This window comes from Stigmatopora nigra, chromosome 9 (genome assembly GCF_051989575.1).
Source record: "Stigmatopora nigra isolate UIUO_SnigA chromosome 9, RoL_Snig_1.1, whole genome shotgun sequence".
Classification (NCBI taxonomy): Eukaryota; Metazoa; Chordata; class Actinopteri; order Syngnathiformes; family Syngnathidae; genus Stigmatopora; species Stigmatopora nigra.
Genome location: NC_135516.1, coordinates 3400189 through 3417347, shown reverse-complemented (window position 1 = coordinate 3417347; position 17159 = coordinate 3400189). Strand labels below are relative to the sequence as shown.

The 17159-nt window shown below is 37.3% G+C and overlaps 1 protein-coding gene across 1 annotated transcript; it reads left to right on the top strand.

Annotated features, from left to right (window-relative positions):
* The first annotated feature begins 765 nt into the window (after positions 1-765).
* klhl20 (kelch-like family member 20) lies at positions 766-16224 on the top strand. The gene is made up of 14 exons (XM_077724325.1): positions 766-907; positions 1649-1712; positions 4428-4685; positions 4835-4943; positions 5069-5275; positions 7370-7528; positions 7624-7718; positions 8000-8115; positions 8362-8545; positions 9513-9656; positions 10133-10266; positions 11664-11872; positions 12477-12583; positions 12888-16224. Exons 2-14 carry the CDS (start codon positions 1690-1692, stop codon positions 12970-12972), a joined length of 1830 nt encoding a protein of 609 aa, XP_077580451.1. The 5' UTR covers positions 766-907; positions 1649-1689; the 3' UTR covers positions 12973-16224.
* The last annotated feature ends 935 nt before the right edge of the window (positions 16225-17159 follow it).

Here is a 17159-nt window from a genome sequence, read left to right as displayed (position 1 = left end):
ATGGTATCATCTGATAACAAAACTGTGCCGATACCACATGAAATATATTGTTTTAAATTTTACAGATTCTTTTTATCAATTGCGAACAGAACATAAGGGTTAATATTTATGCGATTAGAGACTGAATCTGGACTATTTAACTTGAAGTGATTTAGATCTTCCAACTTAAACTTTAACTTAAATTTGTTTTTTGCAGACAATGAAAAAAAATTCTCATCTCATTTTCTGAACCGCTTTATCCTCACTAGAGTCTCAGGGGGTGGGTGCTGGAACCCAACTCAGCTGACTTCGGGCCAGAGGCGGGGGACACCCTGGATTAGTGGCCAGCCGTTCGCAGGACATAAGGAGAAAAACAACCATTTGCACTCACACTCATACCTTGGGGTAATTTGGAGTGTCCAATCAGCCTACCATACGTCTTTGAAATGTGGCAGGAAATCGGAGTTCCCGGAGAAAACCCAAGCAGGCCCGGGGAAAAGACCCAAAAACCACACAGGTGGACTGACCTGGATTTGAACCAATAAGGATGCTCACTCTCATTAGTGTATATAAATCATTTTTTATATGATATATGATATGTTTTGATAGGATAGGATATTTATTAGATCATATTATATTATATATTATATGATATGATATTAATTATTTTATATTATATTAGACTTTGACGTTTGACTAACGTTATTATTATTTTGCAATATTTACTGAATTGGGGTAAATCAAGCGCGTTTAACTCGATGACGTGTTTCTATTACTTTATTTTGAAAGCACCGATCTCCGGATGTAATCCACGGCATTTGACATGCGCACATCACAGCAATGAGGAAAAGCTTCGCTTAAACTTGTAAACATTAGCCACCCAAGATGACAATGTGTTTCTACGTCTGATTCGGGCATGTATAAATAGGTAAGATTACAGTACGACAAATATATTGTCTTTTTTAATTTAAACATTATTGAATAACGACGATGATCGTTTATGTTAGCTGGTAACATGGTTTAAGTTAGCATGGCATTCTGATTATAGCAATTTTCTTCATGGGCGAATGCGATGAATTATCATCCCGTATTTTTTCTTCAAACTTAATTCTCTTTTAAATGCGCTCAGTGATTATTATTTTCAATTATTTTTGGTTTTCTTGGTATTAACAAGCTCTTTGAGGCTCTATTATTAGCGGTTCCTGACAGTCAGATACTGATGACATGAAAGTTTCTTTACCAATTTCAAGTTGTCTTCAAAGCAATCTAATTTTTTTGATAATCGTTTTCATGATAGTTTTGAAAAACCATTGCCCTGTTGAAAAAACATCTGACAGTGGCGATCATATCTAAATGTGTATCTATTTGTTACAATTAAAAAGAGTTCAAAGGATACGACCTCTATTTTGACTGTCCGATTAAGACCGCTTCAGTTAAGTAAAAATTGCCAGAAGTATGTAATAATATATTGTGAGGAAGGTCTCAAAATTTCAGTATAGCTCAAACGTTACAGGTGGATTGAGAGTAAGACTCATCAGAATCGCAACATATCTCTTAATGCTGGTTTATTCATTCTAAAAAGAATTTAGTATTTTATATTTCCCCGCAAAGTTCATTTTAATCATACATAGTCTTAGTTACTGTACGCTAATCTCTCTTTCTCTTGCAGGCTTTCAAAGTTTGGTACTTTTATACACTGTTCAATCTTGCATGGACCCAAAACTGATGCGCAGGTATGTTGTAAAATCGATATGAATTTAGGATGCATGATATACTCCTTAGAATTACATGGTGTTTTATTATGATATACCTTAAAATCTGTAAAAATAGGACTGCAGTTACCACGTGTTACATATAATTACTGTAATTTTCACAATATATAGGGTACCTGACTATAAGCCACACTATCTAACTCTCCCAATTTAAGAAGAAATCCATATGTATAACTCTATCCCTAACCCACACCCAGTGGCGGTCCGTGCATTTTCTCGTAGCGCCTTCAACGAATCAATCCAACCCTCAAAAACTATTTTATGGCTATAAAACCTCTACTGCAGTTACAGCTGCGACACATAAAATGGGGTAAAATCCACTTCCTAGAAGCATTAAATGATTAAATACAAATACTGGAGCTTTTCAGCTATTACAACCGGGCCAGGGGGCTGATTTTCCCAGGAAAAGACAGCAGTGAACGTCAATGGCGTCATTGCCCGAAAATGGGGTAAAAGCCAGCCGAAAACAGCAATTATTGATTAAATACAAATACTGGAGCTTTTTAGGAATCAAAACCAGGCTCGGAGAATCATTTCCCCGGGAAAAAGACAGCGATGAACGTTGTTGATACGTCCTTATACGTATACGGGGTGATTTCCCCGGGAAGGAATGGACGTCAATGGCGAAATGGCAAAAATTGCACTAAAATTGGGTAAAATCCACTTCCTAGCAGCATTTAGTGATTAAATACAAACACTGGAGCTCTTCAGATATCAGAACCGGACCCACAATTGAATTAGTATTTAGGAATACTGCCAAATTTTACTCATTAAAAAATCCTTTTTAACTTTCTTTCTTCCTTCTTTTCTATCGCCTTCGAAGCTAATGATGAAAGTCGAGCCTGTCCTGTCGTATTTCTGGCATAGTCCGTCTTGAAAATGGCTTTACATCAACACAACAACATATTCACTTGTGCAGCTCGCTCCACATACAGTTTGGTAGCTCTCTCAGTTAGCGCACTGAAAGTAGCGGACATACCCTTTTCCCGGCTGTACCGGCTTGCTAGCTTCGGAGTTGACCGCTCTTTCTTAATGATGTCCATTTTTTTCTGGAAAAGTCAGTCTGGAAGATAGCTTTGAGAGTAAATCTGCAACCAAATTCATTTGTTTTCCTCCGTCGGCCATTGTGGGAGGAGTTTGCGATCTCTGGCTGGCTCACTTTGGCCCGCCTACTAGCCAATCATTGTTGGTGAAAGCAATGACGTATCCCTATGCCTGCGAAATGGCCTTGGTGTCACCAAATCGAATTCTGATTGGTTAAAGCAACAGTCTTATCAACGCTTGTTTAATGCAGCAGAGCCCGCAGAACTGATTGTGAAGGCCTTGAGGCAGATTTCTGACCCTGGCAACAAATAATGGGTGAAATGTGATTGGTTAAATGCTTCAATATGAAAACGCGCATCTGGAAGCAGTGCAACCAGGGGCAGAAGCAATGAAAGGAAGCTAACAGACATTTTTTGATGGACAACATATGACATATGATTCAGATATTTCTTAGGCCAGCTGAGAAGGCCTTGAAGGCCCTGACGGCCCGCCACTGCCCACACCTGACTAAATGCTCAATGTAGGAAAAGATTACATAGAAACGTTTTGATTTGATAAATAATTCAATTGTTGACCAAATTAACTTTCTGTGTCCTCATTCATTCTGTCTGGCCTCTCACTTGGGACGGTCAGACATTCAAAGTCCCAACTCATGGTCTTTGAAGCAGTTTGAAAGCATAAAATCATTTATTAATTCATTTTCTGAGGCACCTATCCTCACAAGGGTCGCCGAAAGTGGTGGAGCCTATCAGCAAATAACCTTTGGCAACAATAACCATAAAAACTTTTGATGAAATTATATACTAAATTAAACAGCTATTAAACCAGGAGTACACCACAAAGTACGGGGGTGCTGATGGTACATGAATGTTTTTTTCAGACCAACGATTAGTAGACAAAGATGGTGAGGAACAGCTAAACATTTAGAAGCAGCATTAGTAATATAGGGGTGCACACAAAGCATGAAAGTGAAATATCTGTAACACAGCAGGAATCTGTAATTATGTGATGCAGGACAACATCAAGCCTACCCACCAAAAGATACAAGTGAAGTTGCCCTTTTGGGTACTGTTTCTGTACTTATGAGCCCCAACATTCCTCCACAACATATCCTCTTCTATACAAAGACATGGAAGGGGTTTCTTTTTCTTCTTTATTTACTTTTATTTTTATATTTTTTAAATGCCACTTAAATACCAGTGCGCAAACAGCAACCAGATTTAAAAATGTGTTAAACCATTTTAACCCACTATTCCCATTTGCAGACAGCCTGTAATTCTTTTCTTACTTAAAATCAAGGAGTTTCCCCGTTTTATGCAAATGTTATGAAAATGTTTTTAATTTATTTGCCATGTGAGGTGAATTTATATCGTTTATTTTCACGAGACTGAAAATAGTCTGCTTTCTAATGATGATGTCTTCAATTTGATTATTTTATTTATTTAATATTGCACAGAAACCTTTGGTTATATATTCCACTTTGGAGTTTCACAGAATGTGGGTGTAAAAAGTGGGACAAACCATGCTGGACCCCTCAACAGTATAAAGTGGAGAGACAAGTTAATATGATGGGTGATGTTGCCACCAAGGGTTTGTCCACTTCTTGTTTAACATGCTATGGTTCATTGCTAGGGCCACTAGTGCACGGCAAGACGCAACTGGAATGGACATCACTAGCCGCTGTACTCTGGGGGACCCTAACAAACTTCCCGAAGGCGTCCCCCAGCCTGCACGCATGCCCTATGTGTCAGACAAACACCCGCGGCAGACCTTGGAAGTGATCAACCTTCTAAGAAAGCACCGTGAGCTCTGTGACGTGGTGCTTGTGGTGGGTGCCAAGAAAATATATGCACATCGTGTCATCCTTTCAGCCTGCAGCCCCTATTTCAGGTAAAAGAGTTGACAGCATAATTTAGTATAAAAAGCTAGTTTTGCCAAACTCAAAAGTAAATCAGTTTGATTTACCGCTATACACGGCTGCTCTGCTGCTAATTGTAAAAATACATTTAACCCAAAATGTTTGTTTCTGGTCTTTTCAGAGCAATGTTTACTGGGGAGCTTGCTGAAAGTAGGCAGACAGAAGTAGTTATCCGAGACATTGATGAGAGAGCAATGGAACTGTTGATCGACTTTGCTTACACTTCACAGGTAATAATGCCTTCAATATTTTTTTTTGCTGTGATTGGCTGTGAATTGCTTGCAGAATATGTACTCTGTGTATGTATATTAATGTCCAAAAAGTTAAATTAGTTGACCCCTTCATATTTTTGTAGGTGACGGTAGAGGAGGGCAACGTTCAGACTCTGCTTCCCGCAGCCTGTCTGCTTCAGCTTGCAGAGATCCAGGAAGCTTGCTGCGAGTTCCTCAAGAGGCAGCTGGATCCTTCCAACTGTCTTGGTATCAGAGCATTTGCAGACACTCACTCGTGCCGGGAGCTGCTTCGCATTGCCGACAAATTCACTCAACACAATTTTCAAGAGGTACTATTTTGAATTATACGTGTACCCCTTCTTAAAATAATTCAGAAAGCTTTAACTTTTTATTTGCTCCAATTGACGCTGTACTATTTGAATATATGTACATCGCCAAAACAATGTGTAACTGTGTATCACAATTACAGCCATTGTCTGCAATGCACATTTTAGCCAGCAGATGATGTCCAATTTGTGTTAACTTGCAACATAATTGGGATTTCATGTCATACTACACGGGTCGGTAAACGAGATATGTGTCATTTTATTGCCTCCCTCTCCCAGAAGCAAGTTGACATCCCAGAAAGTCTTGTCTGATAAAAGTTAAACTGTCGCTGGGCATTCTTGTGCGCATGTGATTTGGAGGACCACAATACATTTTTGTGCTTTAATTTTCTCCCCCACACATTTTAAAACACTCAAATTCCCACTAAGTTATAAAGGGCATTCCTGCCACCATCAATGCAAAGGCTAACAAGCTCATTCACTAAACAGCTCCAGGTCTCGGAAAGTGGAGCTTAAAGCCTGTCTTAGTGCAATTTACATAGCATGTTATTGCGGCGTATAAATGTTTTGAAGATCAATTTATTAAAAAAGAAAAGCAGCCTGCCACAGCTAGTTCATGTCAGCCGGGACAGTGCAAGCTGAGTCGGCGGAGAGCCGCATTTGGGTTGCCAACCATACGTTCACGACACCTGCCATTTTGTACCCCCAATTAGCTTTGAGATTTTCCCATCTCTACTCGATACTTCGCCAATTACCTCGTTCTTCCAATCGTTTGTGAGTAATGCACAAAATGCAATCAAAAATTAATTTATTCATTCGTTTTATGAACCGCTTATCCCCAAAAGGGTCACACTGGGTGTTAGAGCCTATCCCAGCTGACTTTGGACCAGAGGCGGGGGACACGCTGAATTGGGGTGCACGGACGTTTGGTCGCTGGTCTTTTGGTCGCTGGTCTTTTGGTCGCCGATCTTTTGGTCGCCGATCTTTTGGTCGCCGGTCTTTTGGTCGCCGGTCTTTTGGTCGCCGGTCTTTTGGTCGCCGGTCTTTTGGTCGCCGGTCTTTTGGTCGCCGGTCTTTTGGTCGCCGGTCTTTTGGTCCCCGGTCGTTTGGTCGCCGGTCTTTTGGTCCCCTTTGGTCGCCTGTTAAATGTACTTAGATATTAAACGGTACTTAAATATTAAACGTTACTTAGATATTAAAGGGTACTTAGATATTAAAGGGTACTTAGATATTAAAGGGTACTTAGATATTAAAGGGTACTTAGATATTAAAGGGTACATAGATATTAAAGGGTACTTAGATATTAAAGGGTACTTAGATATGAAACGGTACTTAGATATTACACTCTCTCTCTTAGATATTATTTTACAATGAATATAATTTTGGGAGCTGGCTTCACTAGTAAAATCTCTGTCACCATTTGATCGGCGACCAAAAGATCGGCGACCAAAAGATCGCCGACCAAAAGATCGGCGACCAAAAGATCGGAGACCAAAAGATCGGCGACCAAAAGATCGGCGACCAAAAGACCGGCGAGCAAAAGACCGGCGAGCAAAAGACCGGCGACCAAAAGACTAACGACCAAACGTCCGGTCACGCAGAATTGGTGGCCAGCCAATCGCTGGGCACAAGGAGACAAACATTCATGCTCACTCTCATACCTAGAGCCAATTTAGATTATTCAACCAACATAGCATGCATTTTTTGGGAATGTGGGAGGAAACTGGAGTACCCGGAGAAACCCACGCGTGGCCAGAGAGATCATGCAAATCCACACAGGAGAACTGACCTGAGATTGAACACTCAACACGGGAATTGTGAGGCCAACGCGTTAACCTTTCTCCAATTGCTCACCCCTTAAAAAATGTTACTTTAATGGGATAATTGTCACAATTCTTGCATAATTTATAATCTTATGAATAAAAATGTAATATACCGTGGCATATCGATATTGTGGTATAAAATGCATATGGATTTTCAAAATTTTACTATGCCAATTGTAAACCAGCATGTTCTGAAAGGGGTTGTGAAAATATTATTCATCCTAAAAGTGATTTCCTTGGTTTTCCCTTGTGCTCTGTTGTGTTGTCTTCTCAGGTAATGGAGAGTGAGGAGTTTATGCTCCTACCTGCCAATCAGTTGATTGATATAATTTCCAGTGATGAACTTAATGTGCGAAGTGAGGAGCAAGTTTTTAATGCCGTGATGGCCTGGGTAAAATATAGCATTCAAGAACGCAGACCACAACTACCCCAGGTTTGTTTGTGATTCCAAAATCATTTAAACTATTATTGGTCCTTATAGTGAATTTTTAAAATGTATATGAAATGCTGAATTTCATTGTGTTATAGGTTCTGCAACATGTCAGACTACCCCTCCTCAGCCCAAAATTTTTGGTGGGCACTGTTGGGTCAGACCCACTCATCAAGAGTGATGAAGAGTGCAGGTAATTCAAATGATAGGGCTCAATCCTCATCAAACAAATATGTGTAAATGTATATATCTCAGTAACATACTTGTTTATTTATTTATTTATATATTTATGTATTTACCTTTTAACTTATCTATTACCTATTTGTGTCCAAAATGTATTTTCCTGTATCTGCATTCTCACCCTCTTGCTACTGTGACATGGAAATTTCCCAAATACGGGATGAATAAAGTTATCCAATCCAAGTTATTTACACAGAAATGTTTATGCCGTTAACTGTTTTCTGTGTCTGTTAGAGACCTCGTTGATGAGGCCAAGAACTACTTGCTGCTGCCACAAGAGAGGCCACTAATGCAGGGCCCAAGAACCCGCCCAAGGAAACCGATACGATGTGGAGAAGTCCTTTTTGCTGGTCAGTGATTTCAATTCCTTTATAAAAACACAATTTACCATTTTTATACCATGTAAGAAAAACTTGAACAGCTTAAATTGTAAATATAGCCAAAGTAATGGAAGGTTAAAGTTGATTTTTTTTATACATATGGCCAATTTCTACTATCATTTGCAAATGCCTTGTCGTTTTCACATATAGATTCAGATCCTAGCATTCACCCTGTTCCTGAAGAAAATTATGATCTTTTTTCCTTTTTTTTGCTAGTTGGGGGTTGGTGCAGTGGGGATGCCATATCCAGTGTGGAACGTTATGATCCTCAAACCAACGAGTGGCGGATGGTGGCATCAATGAGTAAACGGCGTTGTGGAGTGGGTGTCAGTGTCCTGGATGACTTGCTGTATGCCGTTGGAGGTCATGATGGCTCCTCTTACCTCAACTCAGTAGAAAGGTGTGCAAAAATATTGGTTTCAATTGTCTCTGGTCTATTCTACTCCAGTTGTCATGCTATGATTTTCTACTCATTTCTTTCAACCCACTGCTTACCAATAATGCCTTAACTTATTTTAACATCCGTTGATATTATGTTCTTATTCATTACGTTATGTCTTATTTTCTTTTCTTTCAAATTGATCTTATCCATTGGGTTTGTTCCATACATTTACATTTACAACCTCTATGTCTACCTTTACATTAATTTTCAACCACTGTAATGACTACATTCTAATTATTTATTTGTTTGAAGACTTAATTAATCCAGAAAATTTTACAGAAGTCTCAATTTAATGTGAAATTTGAGATCTCAAACTCATTTAAGTCAGGGACATCTCGGGCAATTCTATCTTAACTTTACCCGACCTGTATAATTTATGGCCTGATAAGTTAGATAAAAATTCACTTTGATGCCCATTATTTTTCTTGAATAATTACAATTGAGACATTCACATAAATTGTCTCTTTTCTGTCCAAAATCAGGAAATCGTAACAAAACGAGTGTAATTTTAACAATACAATTAGGGGTTTCATATTTTCAACTTTGAGCACCCAGTGCATCTACAAATTTTATATGTTCTATGTAAACCACCCAACCATCTCTCATCTGTGCAACTTATCCCCATAAAAAGGACACAATATAGTAATAATTTTCAATTGACATACTTCTACATCTATCATGACACCTTCATCCATCTAAGCAAAAAACAAAAAATATGTCATATGTACTGTATATTCGTTAATTCTGCAGGATCACACTGATACTCCTACTATCATCATTTTTTTTTCCATTTATCTTAAGAAGGCACACGCATAAACAAATTCCTCACAGTCCCAACTCTACCAGGCTTGTTGTTTTTTAATTTCTTTATGTTTATGTTCTTTTCAACATTTTTCTGTGGAACTTTCCATTTTGTTTCTTTCAGATATGATCCAAAGACCAACCAGTGGAGTAGTGATGTGGCCCCAACTAGCACTTGTCGGACCAGTGTTGGCGTGGCTGTTCTTGGCGGTTATTTGTATGCTGTAGGAGGACAGGATGGTGTATCATGTCTTAACATTGTTGAAAGGTACAAATTGTCCTCCCTTTTTTCGCCCAGTGAGGTACTAATTAAAAGTATTTAGATCCCGTGTCAAAGTGGCGGCCCGGGGGCCAAATCTGGCCAACCGGATCATTTTGTGTGGCCCGGGAAAGTAAATCATGAAATTAAAAGGAAGAGCATAGATGTATATTACATTTTCTGATTTCCCCTCTTCTTAATCAATAATTGTAATTTTTTAATCATTTTTTTTCTGTTTTTAGTTGAAAAATAATTTTGTAAAATCAAATTTTTTAAAAAACAAAGCTAAACCAAACAATGTTTTAGATCTATAAAAACTGAATATTCAAGGCTTTTAATCCAGTTATTTTAATCCATATATTAACAAAAAATATCTAAATATTATATCTAAAATGGCCCGGCCCACGTGAAATCAAGTTTACGCTAATGCGGCCTGCGAACCTCTGAATTTGAGATGTTTTGAGTAAAACCCACTTTCTGTGCAGGTATGATCCAAAGGAGAACAAATGGACTCGTGTAGCTTCCATGAGCACCAGACGACTGGGTGTGGCTGTTGCTGTCCTAGGGGGTTTTCTGTATGCGGTAGGAGGGTCTGATGGGACATCCCCATTAAATACAGGTATTGCTATAAATTATGTAAATGTCTGAGTCTTATGTAACTCAATAGCTAAAAAGTCAGATCAGCTAATTGCCAGGCATTTTTAACGCATTCTCATTTACATTATTGAAAGAACCAATGAATTGAATGTTTTTATTTGTCATTATACAAGTATAATGAGATTTAAAGCTTTCACCACGTAGTGGACAACTATCGACAACAAACAATCAGACAAATTAAATAATCAATTGTAATCGTAATGGGGTGGTATTGGTCCGCGAAGATAAATAAGAAATGAATAAATAAGTAGTCCAAGTGAGATCAGCATGGTTTTGGAGACATTCAGCGCCAAGTTGTTGGCAGGGCACCACTCGCTGAGTCTATGGACTCGACAACAAACAACAAACACATAGAGAATCAATATATAGTAATGATGAATAAACTATCAATAAGTAGTGATAGATAAGTGGTCAGCATAATTAATAAGAAGTAGTCAACATGGGGAAGGGGTACAAATTGTGTTCTGTGTTCGTACAAATAAATCACACCGAACCTAGGAAAAGAGTATGAAGTTATTTTCTCTTTCAGGGAGTAAAAAACAGGGCTGTGTGGTGATGGTAAAAATATGTATAATGATTAATTAAACCTGCCTTGATTTCAGGTATTGCTCAGTTATCACACTTACCTCAGTTTATGTTGCAATTTTGAAACTGCTAACTAATGAACTGATGATTAATTGGGCTTCTATATTGCAAAACAATATCAAATGTCCTCTTGTCCTGACTACATACCATTACTATGTTCTGCACTTAAGTGGTCCCATCATTAGAAATTGTCTTTGTTTTCTGTCAAAATTTTGAGCCCAATTCGCAACAAAATTGTTGCAGATTGCTGTCGCAGCATCTCCAAAATAACTTACCTTTTATGCTCATGTAACAAACTGATTTTGTGTCTGCAATTTAGATAGTATCATTTATCTGCATAATGAGTATTGTTTTAAACATCAACAAATTATAGTACAGTGTTCCCCCGCTACTTCGCGGTTCAGCTATCGCGGACTCGGGGCTTCACAGATTTGTTTTGGGAAAAAAATAATACAAATATTACATTGAAACAGCATATTTTACCGTTTTTTTGTTATAACATGAATTTCACTCTCTACCTGTATTCTATATTGTGTACCGTATACAGGGGGGTAAAAATGAATAAATATAAAAAAATAAAATATATATATATTTTTTTGGAATTAAATTCAAATTAAGCATTTTTGAAGGGGAATCCCTACTTTGCGGAAATGCACTTATTGCGGGTGGTCCCAGTCCCCATTAACCGCGATAAGCGAGGGAACACTGTATTCATCTAGAAATATTTTTTTCTTATTATTTTGTTCATTTCTGCTTTCTGCTTCTCTTCCTTAGTTGAGCGTTACAATCCACAGGAGAACCGATGGCACACGGTATCTCCAATGGGTACACGACGAAAACACCTTGGCTGTGCAGTCTACCAAGACATGATCTATTCAGTTGGAGGCCGGGATGACACAACAGAGCTGAGCAGTGCGGAGCGTTACAATCCTAGGACCAACCAATGGTCTCCTGTAGTTGCTATGACATCCAGGCGGAGTGGGGTATGTTATCATAATTATGTCAAGCAACTGGCACAGGTTGCGCTTGGATCTATTAAAACCTAGCTTTGGATAAAGTACCACTATCACGTCCGAGTACTTTACTGAATTCGATAGATTGGCCTCCACTGTGCCTTAACCTGTATTAGTCACTTTCTTTGTATAAATCAAAAAGCGCAAAACATAGTTTTAATCTTATTTCGCTCTTGGCCAGAATCGCTAACAGAAATTAGGCTTCCTAGCCTGCTGTGCCCTCATCTGCTTAGTTCATTGCTGTGGTGGCCAGCGTTTTTGGTATATTTGTCCACGAAATTTATTTTATATTGTGTGTATATATAAACATATATATACACATTTTTATATATTTATATTGCTGTATTTCGAGTGATCTTTCAAGCGACACAGAATATTGCGTTATATATTTTACATGAACACAAAACTTCCAAAATAAAGACAAGCATCATGAAAATGTTTTTTTTTTTGTTCTTTGGTAGCGAAGACAGGTGTGCAAAAGCATGCATGTATAGGTTTTGAATTTTGTTTTGAATTATTTTTATTAAATTGCATTTAAATATTTGTTTGTATATTAACTTTACTCCATCTTTAGGTGGGACTAGCTGTGGTCAATGGGCAATTGATGGCAGTTGGAGGATTTGATGGGACCACTTATTTGAAAACTATAGAAGTTTATGACCCTGATGCCAATACATGGCGGTAAGTACCTTTTTATTGTCTCTCTCTGCATAAAGTTTATCACAACAAAGTTATTTCCTGTGCTCTTCAATATATTGCTGTGTGCGATGTGCCATTAATTATAAAAATATTTGACTCTGTTCAACGCACATGGCTTTTTTAGATGTTCATAATGCAGTTTTGATGGATAGAGGCATTTTTTAAATATTTTTTCTTTAGTGTTTTAACCTACAAATTGATTCATCATTCAAAACATGAAATGCATTTATTTTCAAACTCTTTATTTTATCTAGAACGCTCTCAAATGCATGTAACTTTTTTACAGGTTGTACGGGGGAATGAATTACCGACGACTAGGTGGTGGAGTTGGCGTGATTAAAATGACTCACTGTGAATCCCACATATGGTAGTGGTCACCATATTCGCATATTCCGAAATGAAGGTCAGCAACACTCATACCCCCCAGAACTGTTGATCATGGAAGGACGAGCAAAATATTTGGAAAAAAAACACGGGAAAAAAGAGCTTACGTGAGGACGAGCAAAATGTTTGGACACCTCACGGGAAAAAAAGCATTTCCTTCCTCTCCATTCTCTCAGGAAGGTAATTATCATTTAAAACTATTGTTCTTAGTGATTGAACATTCTTACAGTGAGAGAACACGTGGGATGGTCAAGAATGGAGAAGCAGTTAATAGGACCTTGATCATTCACTTCATCTTGCTGTTCCCCTCCATGCTTAAATCTTTAAAACAGATGTTCGAACATGTTGATGTGGGTTTGGCAGTACCTTAAAGAAGTCAAAAGGTTAAACATACAAGATGAGATCTTGGGTCTTTTCCAAAACTGGCCTAAAACATTAGAAAATAAAACACCGTCTAAGCAAACAAGCTATCATTTTTTTCCACTTTCTTTAAAATGGCTGGCTGGCTAGCTGATAAAGAGTGCTCATGACCTGCTCAACTCACGTTTCTACTTAGCTTTAGACTTTAAACTATTTCACTTAGGGTTCATGTGTATTTTAGGCATAGAAATTGCTCAGACTCAACTCTCGGTAGCTAAAGGTCGTTTTATCATCTTGATACTTGCCAACATAGTAAAACGGATCAAGTTGGAAAAAAAATGAAATCACATTAAACAAGCTGCATTTTGCACATGCGTTTTATCACTTTTAAGTTTAGTGATGTTAATTACACTGCTGCAGTAAACAAAATTTGTAAAACTTTTTTAAAATAACCCTTTTGTGACCTTCACAGATTATTTGCTCTTATTCTGACTTTTCAGAAGATATCGGAAAAACATATCTGTAATTTAATAATGACTGATTTTTGGCATATCCCTTAGGCGTCTTCTTCTCAGCGAAATACCCAATCGGCATGATAAATTATTTATTTTCTCACTTTAAACCTTTGAAATATCAAACCATTTATAACAAAATGATTAAAAGCTTTCAAGCAAGAGAAAATTAATGCTGCTCTTTTTCTATTATTTGCAAGATTTTCTTAATAGCGGCCTGATGGTGCGAGCGGTTAGCACTACGGCCTCACAGCTCTTGGGTCCTGGGCTCAAATCCAGATCATGTCCACCTGTGTGAAGTTTGCATGTTCTCCCCGGGCCTGCGTGGATTATCTTCCAGTTACTCTGGTTTCCTCCCACATTCCAAAAACATGCATGTTAGGCTGATTGGACACTCTAAATTGCCCCTAGGTATGAGTTTGAGAGTGCATGGCTGTCGGCCTCCATGTGCCCTGCGATTGGCGGCCACCGATCCAGGGTGTCCCCCTCCTCTGGCCCAGAGTCAGCTGGGATAGGCTCCAGCACCCCCTGTGACTCTAATGAGGATATAGTGGTTCAGAAATTGAGATATGAGATTTTCTTAATAATAACTAACGAATAGGGGCCTTAGGAATTATACAGAACAGTGCTGACAAATATTCTAATGGCCCTCAGAAAATACTAGTTTGGTTTTTGCAAGCACATTAAGTAAAAACATTTTTTTTTTAATTATTATTATTTTTTTATATAAAGCTGTATGAATTAGTAGCCTAGAATTGGTTTCTGACCAATTCAGGGTGTACACTGCCTACTCCTCATACTTAGTTGGGATAGGATCCAGGGTTCCTTCGATCTTGGCCCTATGCGTGAGGGTCTGAGGCATGGACGATGAATGATTGAATAATTGGTATTATGACCAACTGGATCTTAAAGTAGAGTTAATATATATGGTATGGAGCAATTTATTTTCATTTTAGTAAAGGAATAATACATCTTTGAATTTGTATTGTCAGCTTAACCTCGTGAATCAGTTAAGATCAACCCCATAGCGAGAATGTGGATATTAAATTAGCACCATTCAGCAAACTAAAATGAAAAAAAAATCAGAAATCAAGATGTCACTGGGTACTTTTAATAATATTTTACACCGTTTATCTATTTGAGTAGAATATGCAAATAACTTAGTATTTTTTTTTTTTTATCTACGGATGCATACACTTAAATCTAAACTCATTTTATTATTAAATTCTGCATTTGTTCCCTCTGTGATAGTGATTGTGGCAAGCACTGTGGTGCAATAGTGCCACAGGCTGGATTCTGTGAAACAGTGCAGCTGTTCCTTTGTAATCATTGCATCATTTTTCCCAAAACGGTTAGTGGCAACCCCAGATTGGCTACTCTGAATGTATTGCGATTTTACAACGTACTTTCTTTACTTACGGTTTACGCTTTTTTTTTTTAACTTTCAACAAAATATATATTTTTTAAGTCCCCTTTTTTTGAGCAGACATCTTAACTCTTAATTGCATTCGTGCGAAACATATGCTGGCTTGATATGAATTGTTTCTGTTCTTCAATTCATAACATTGATTAAATCTTAAAAGGCAGCTGAGATCTGATTTCATCATTTCATGAAGGAACGGGTGTACTCAAGGATTAATTTTCAAGAAACTTTACTTTTGATTTAAGATCCAGGCTACATGCTATTATTTACATAGTTATGCAAGTCTTGTTGCCTACCTACTAATGCATATGTCACAATAGCTGTACTTCAACCAATTTGATTTTTTTTTTTGAAAATGTTACTGGCATGCAAGGTTACGCCTAGCTTTTGAAAAAGGAAATGTTTATGCTGAAGAAAACCTTTTTTCTTGATTCAGTAATGCATTTAGAAATGCCACTTTCGCTGCCATTATGTAGTTTTAATCTCTTTATTTCCATGAAAATGAATTTCTATTTTTCATTGTACCCAACAAAAATGCTATGTTACAGTGAAAGGAGTAAAGATGCTCATGAAGTAAAACTAAATTATTCAGTATATCATTTTTTTTCCCTTCACAGTTTTATTTTTGAGCAGCGTTTGTACTTGTTTTCTTCCATCAAACCGCCTTAATTTAAATATTTTCTTGGCCACCGTGAGTTTTTGTGTGTTTTTTTTTAAATTTTTAAATAACTAACATGCAGACTGGCCTATCTAGAGAGGGGAGATACCTGGGGCTAGTTAGCTCTTGAAATGATTAGTTGGAACTTTTTCATATTGTTTGGAGTGACCAATGTAAATTGTTTTACATGTGACCTAAACAGATTCCTAACACAGCTTCATTTTTAAGCTAGTGTCAGAACACCCAAAATGTTCTCTATGAAAAGAATAAAATGTGTTTTGGTGAAGTGCCTACATTGTATTCAATTATGAGGGCTATTAACTTTTGAGAATCCACATTACCTGAAGTCATGTTGTATGTGTGGGTGTTTGTATGTATGTATGTGTGTGTTTTTTTCATTTTTGACATGTAGAATTAGAAAATGTTTAAGTATTATGATGATGAATTAGACTTAAAGACTTACAATGGTAAATTCCATTTGAGAATTGTGTTCATATTGGTAGAAGTTTGTTTTACCAGCTTTCCATACAATTTGTTGTGAATAAATATTGTGTTCAGCATTTGCCAGTTACCAGTAGTACTGGTGCAATCCTTGGTGTGAGCTGAGAAAAAGTGGAAAAAAATTAATACATTTTTTAGTCACAAATTATGGGTGTGCGGTTACACGGGTGCCCGATATAAACGGTAATAATAAATACAGTATAAATAAACTAGTAATAATGGTTTGTATGGATGCAATCTATAAAAATTGTGACCAGCATGTTCTAAAAAAATCATTGCTCCTTTGGATTTAATTGAGTTTAAGGCACCTTTAGGCAGCAGTAATCTTTCCCTAAAATTTCCAGACACAACCAGATTTTTTTGTTTTTTTTGTTTTACCATTGAGTTTCATAAAACTATCTGGTGTGAAAGGTTATTTTGAGGATAAACCCATGCAACTCATTTGAGGTAATTGGGCAACCATTTTCTTCTTTTGAAGTCATCTAGTTGTTAATTTACTTATTTCTCTTGAGCTGTTGTGTTAAATTTGCCTAGAAAAAAAGAAACTACTGATAACAAACTCTTTAATGCTAAATATAAGATTGATCACATTTTAAGCCCCACACCCCACTCCACACCCATCAAAACAGTTTTTGCTGCAACAGCTAGGATGCAATAATAATAATAATAAAAAAAACATGTATAAAAATAAGCCATTCATCTGTGATTGTTTTATTTTCT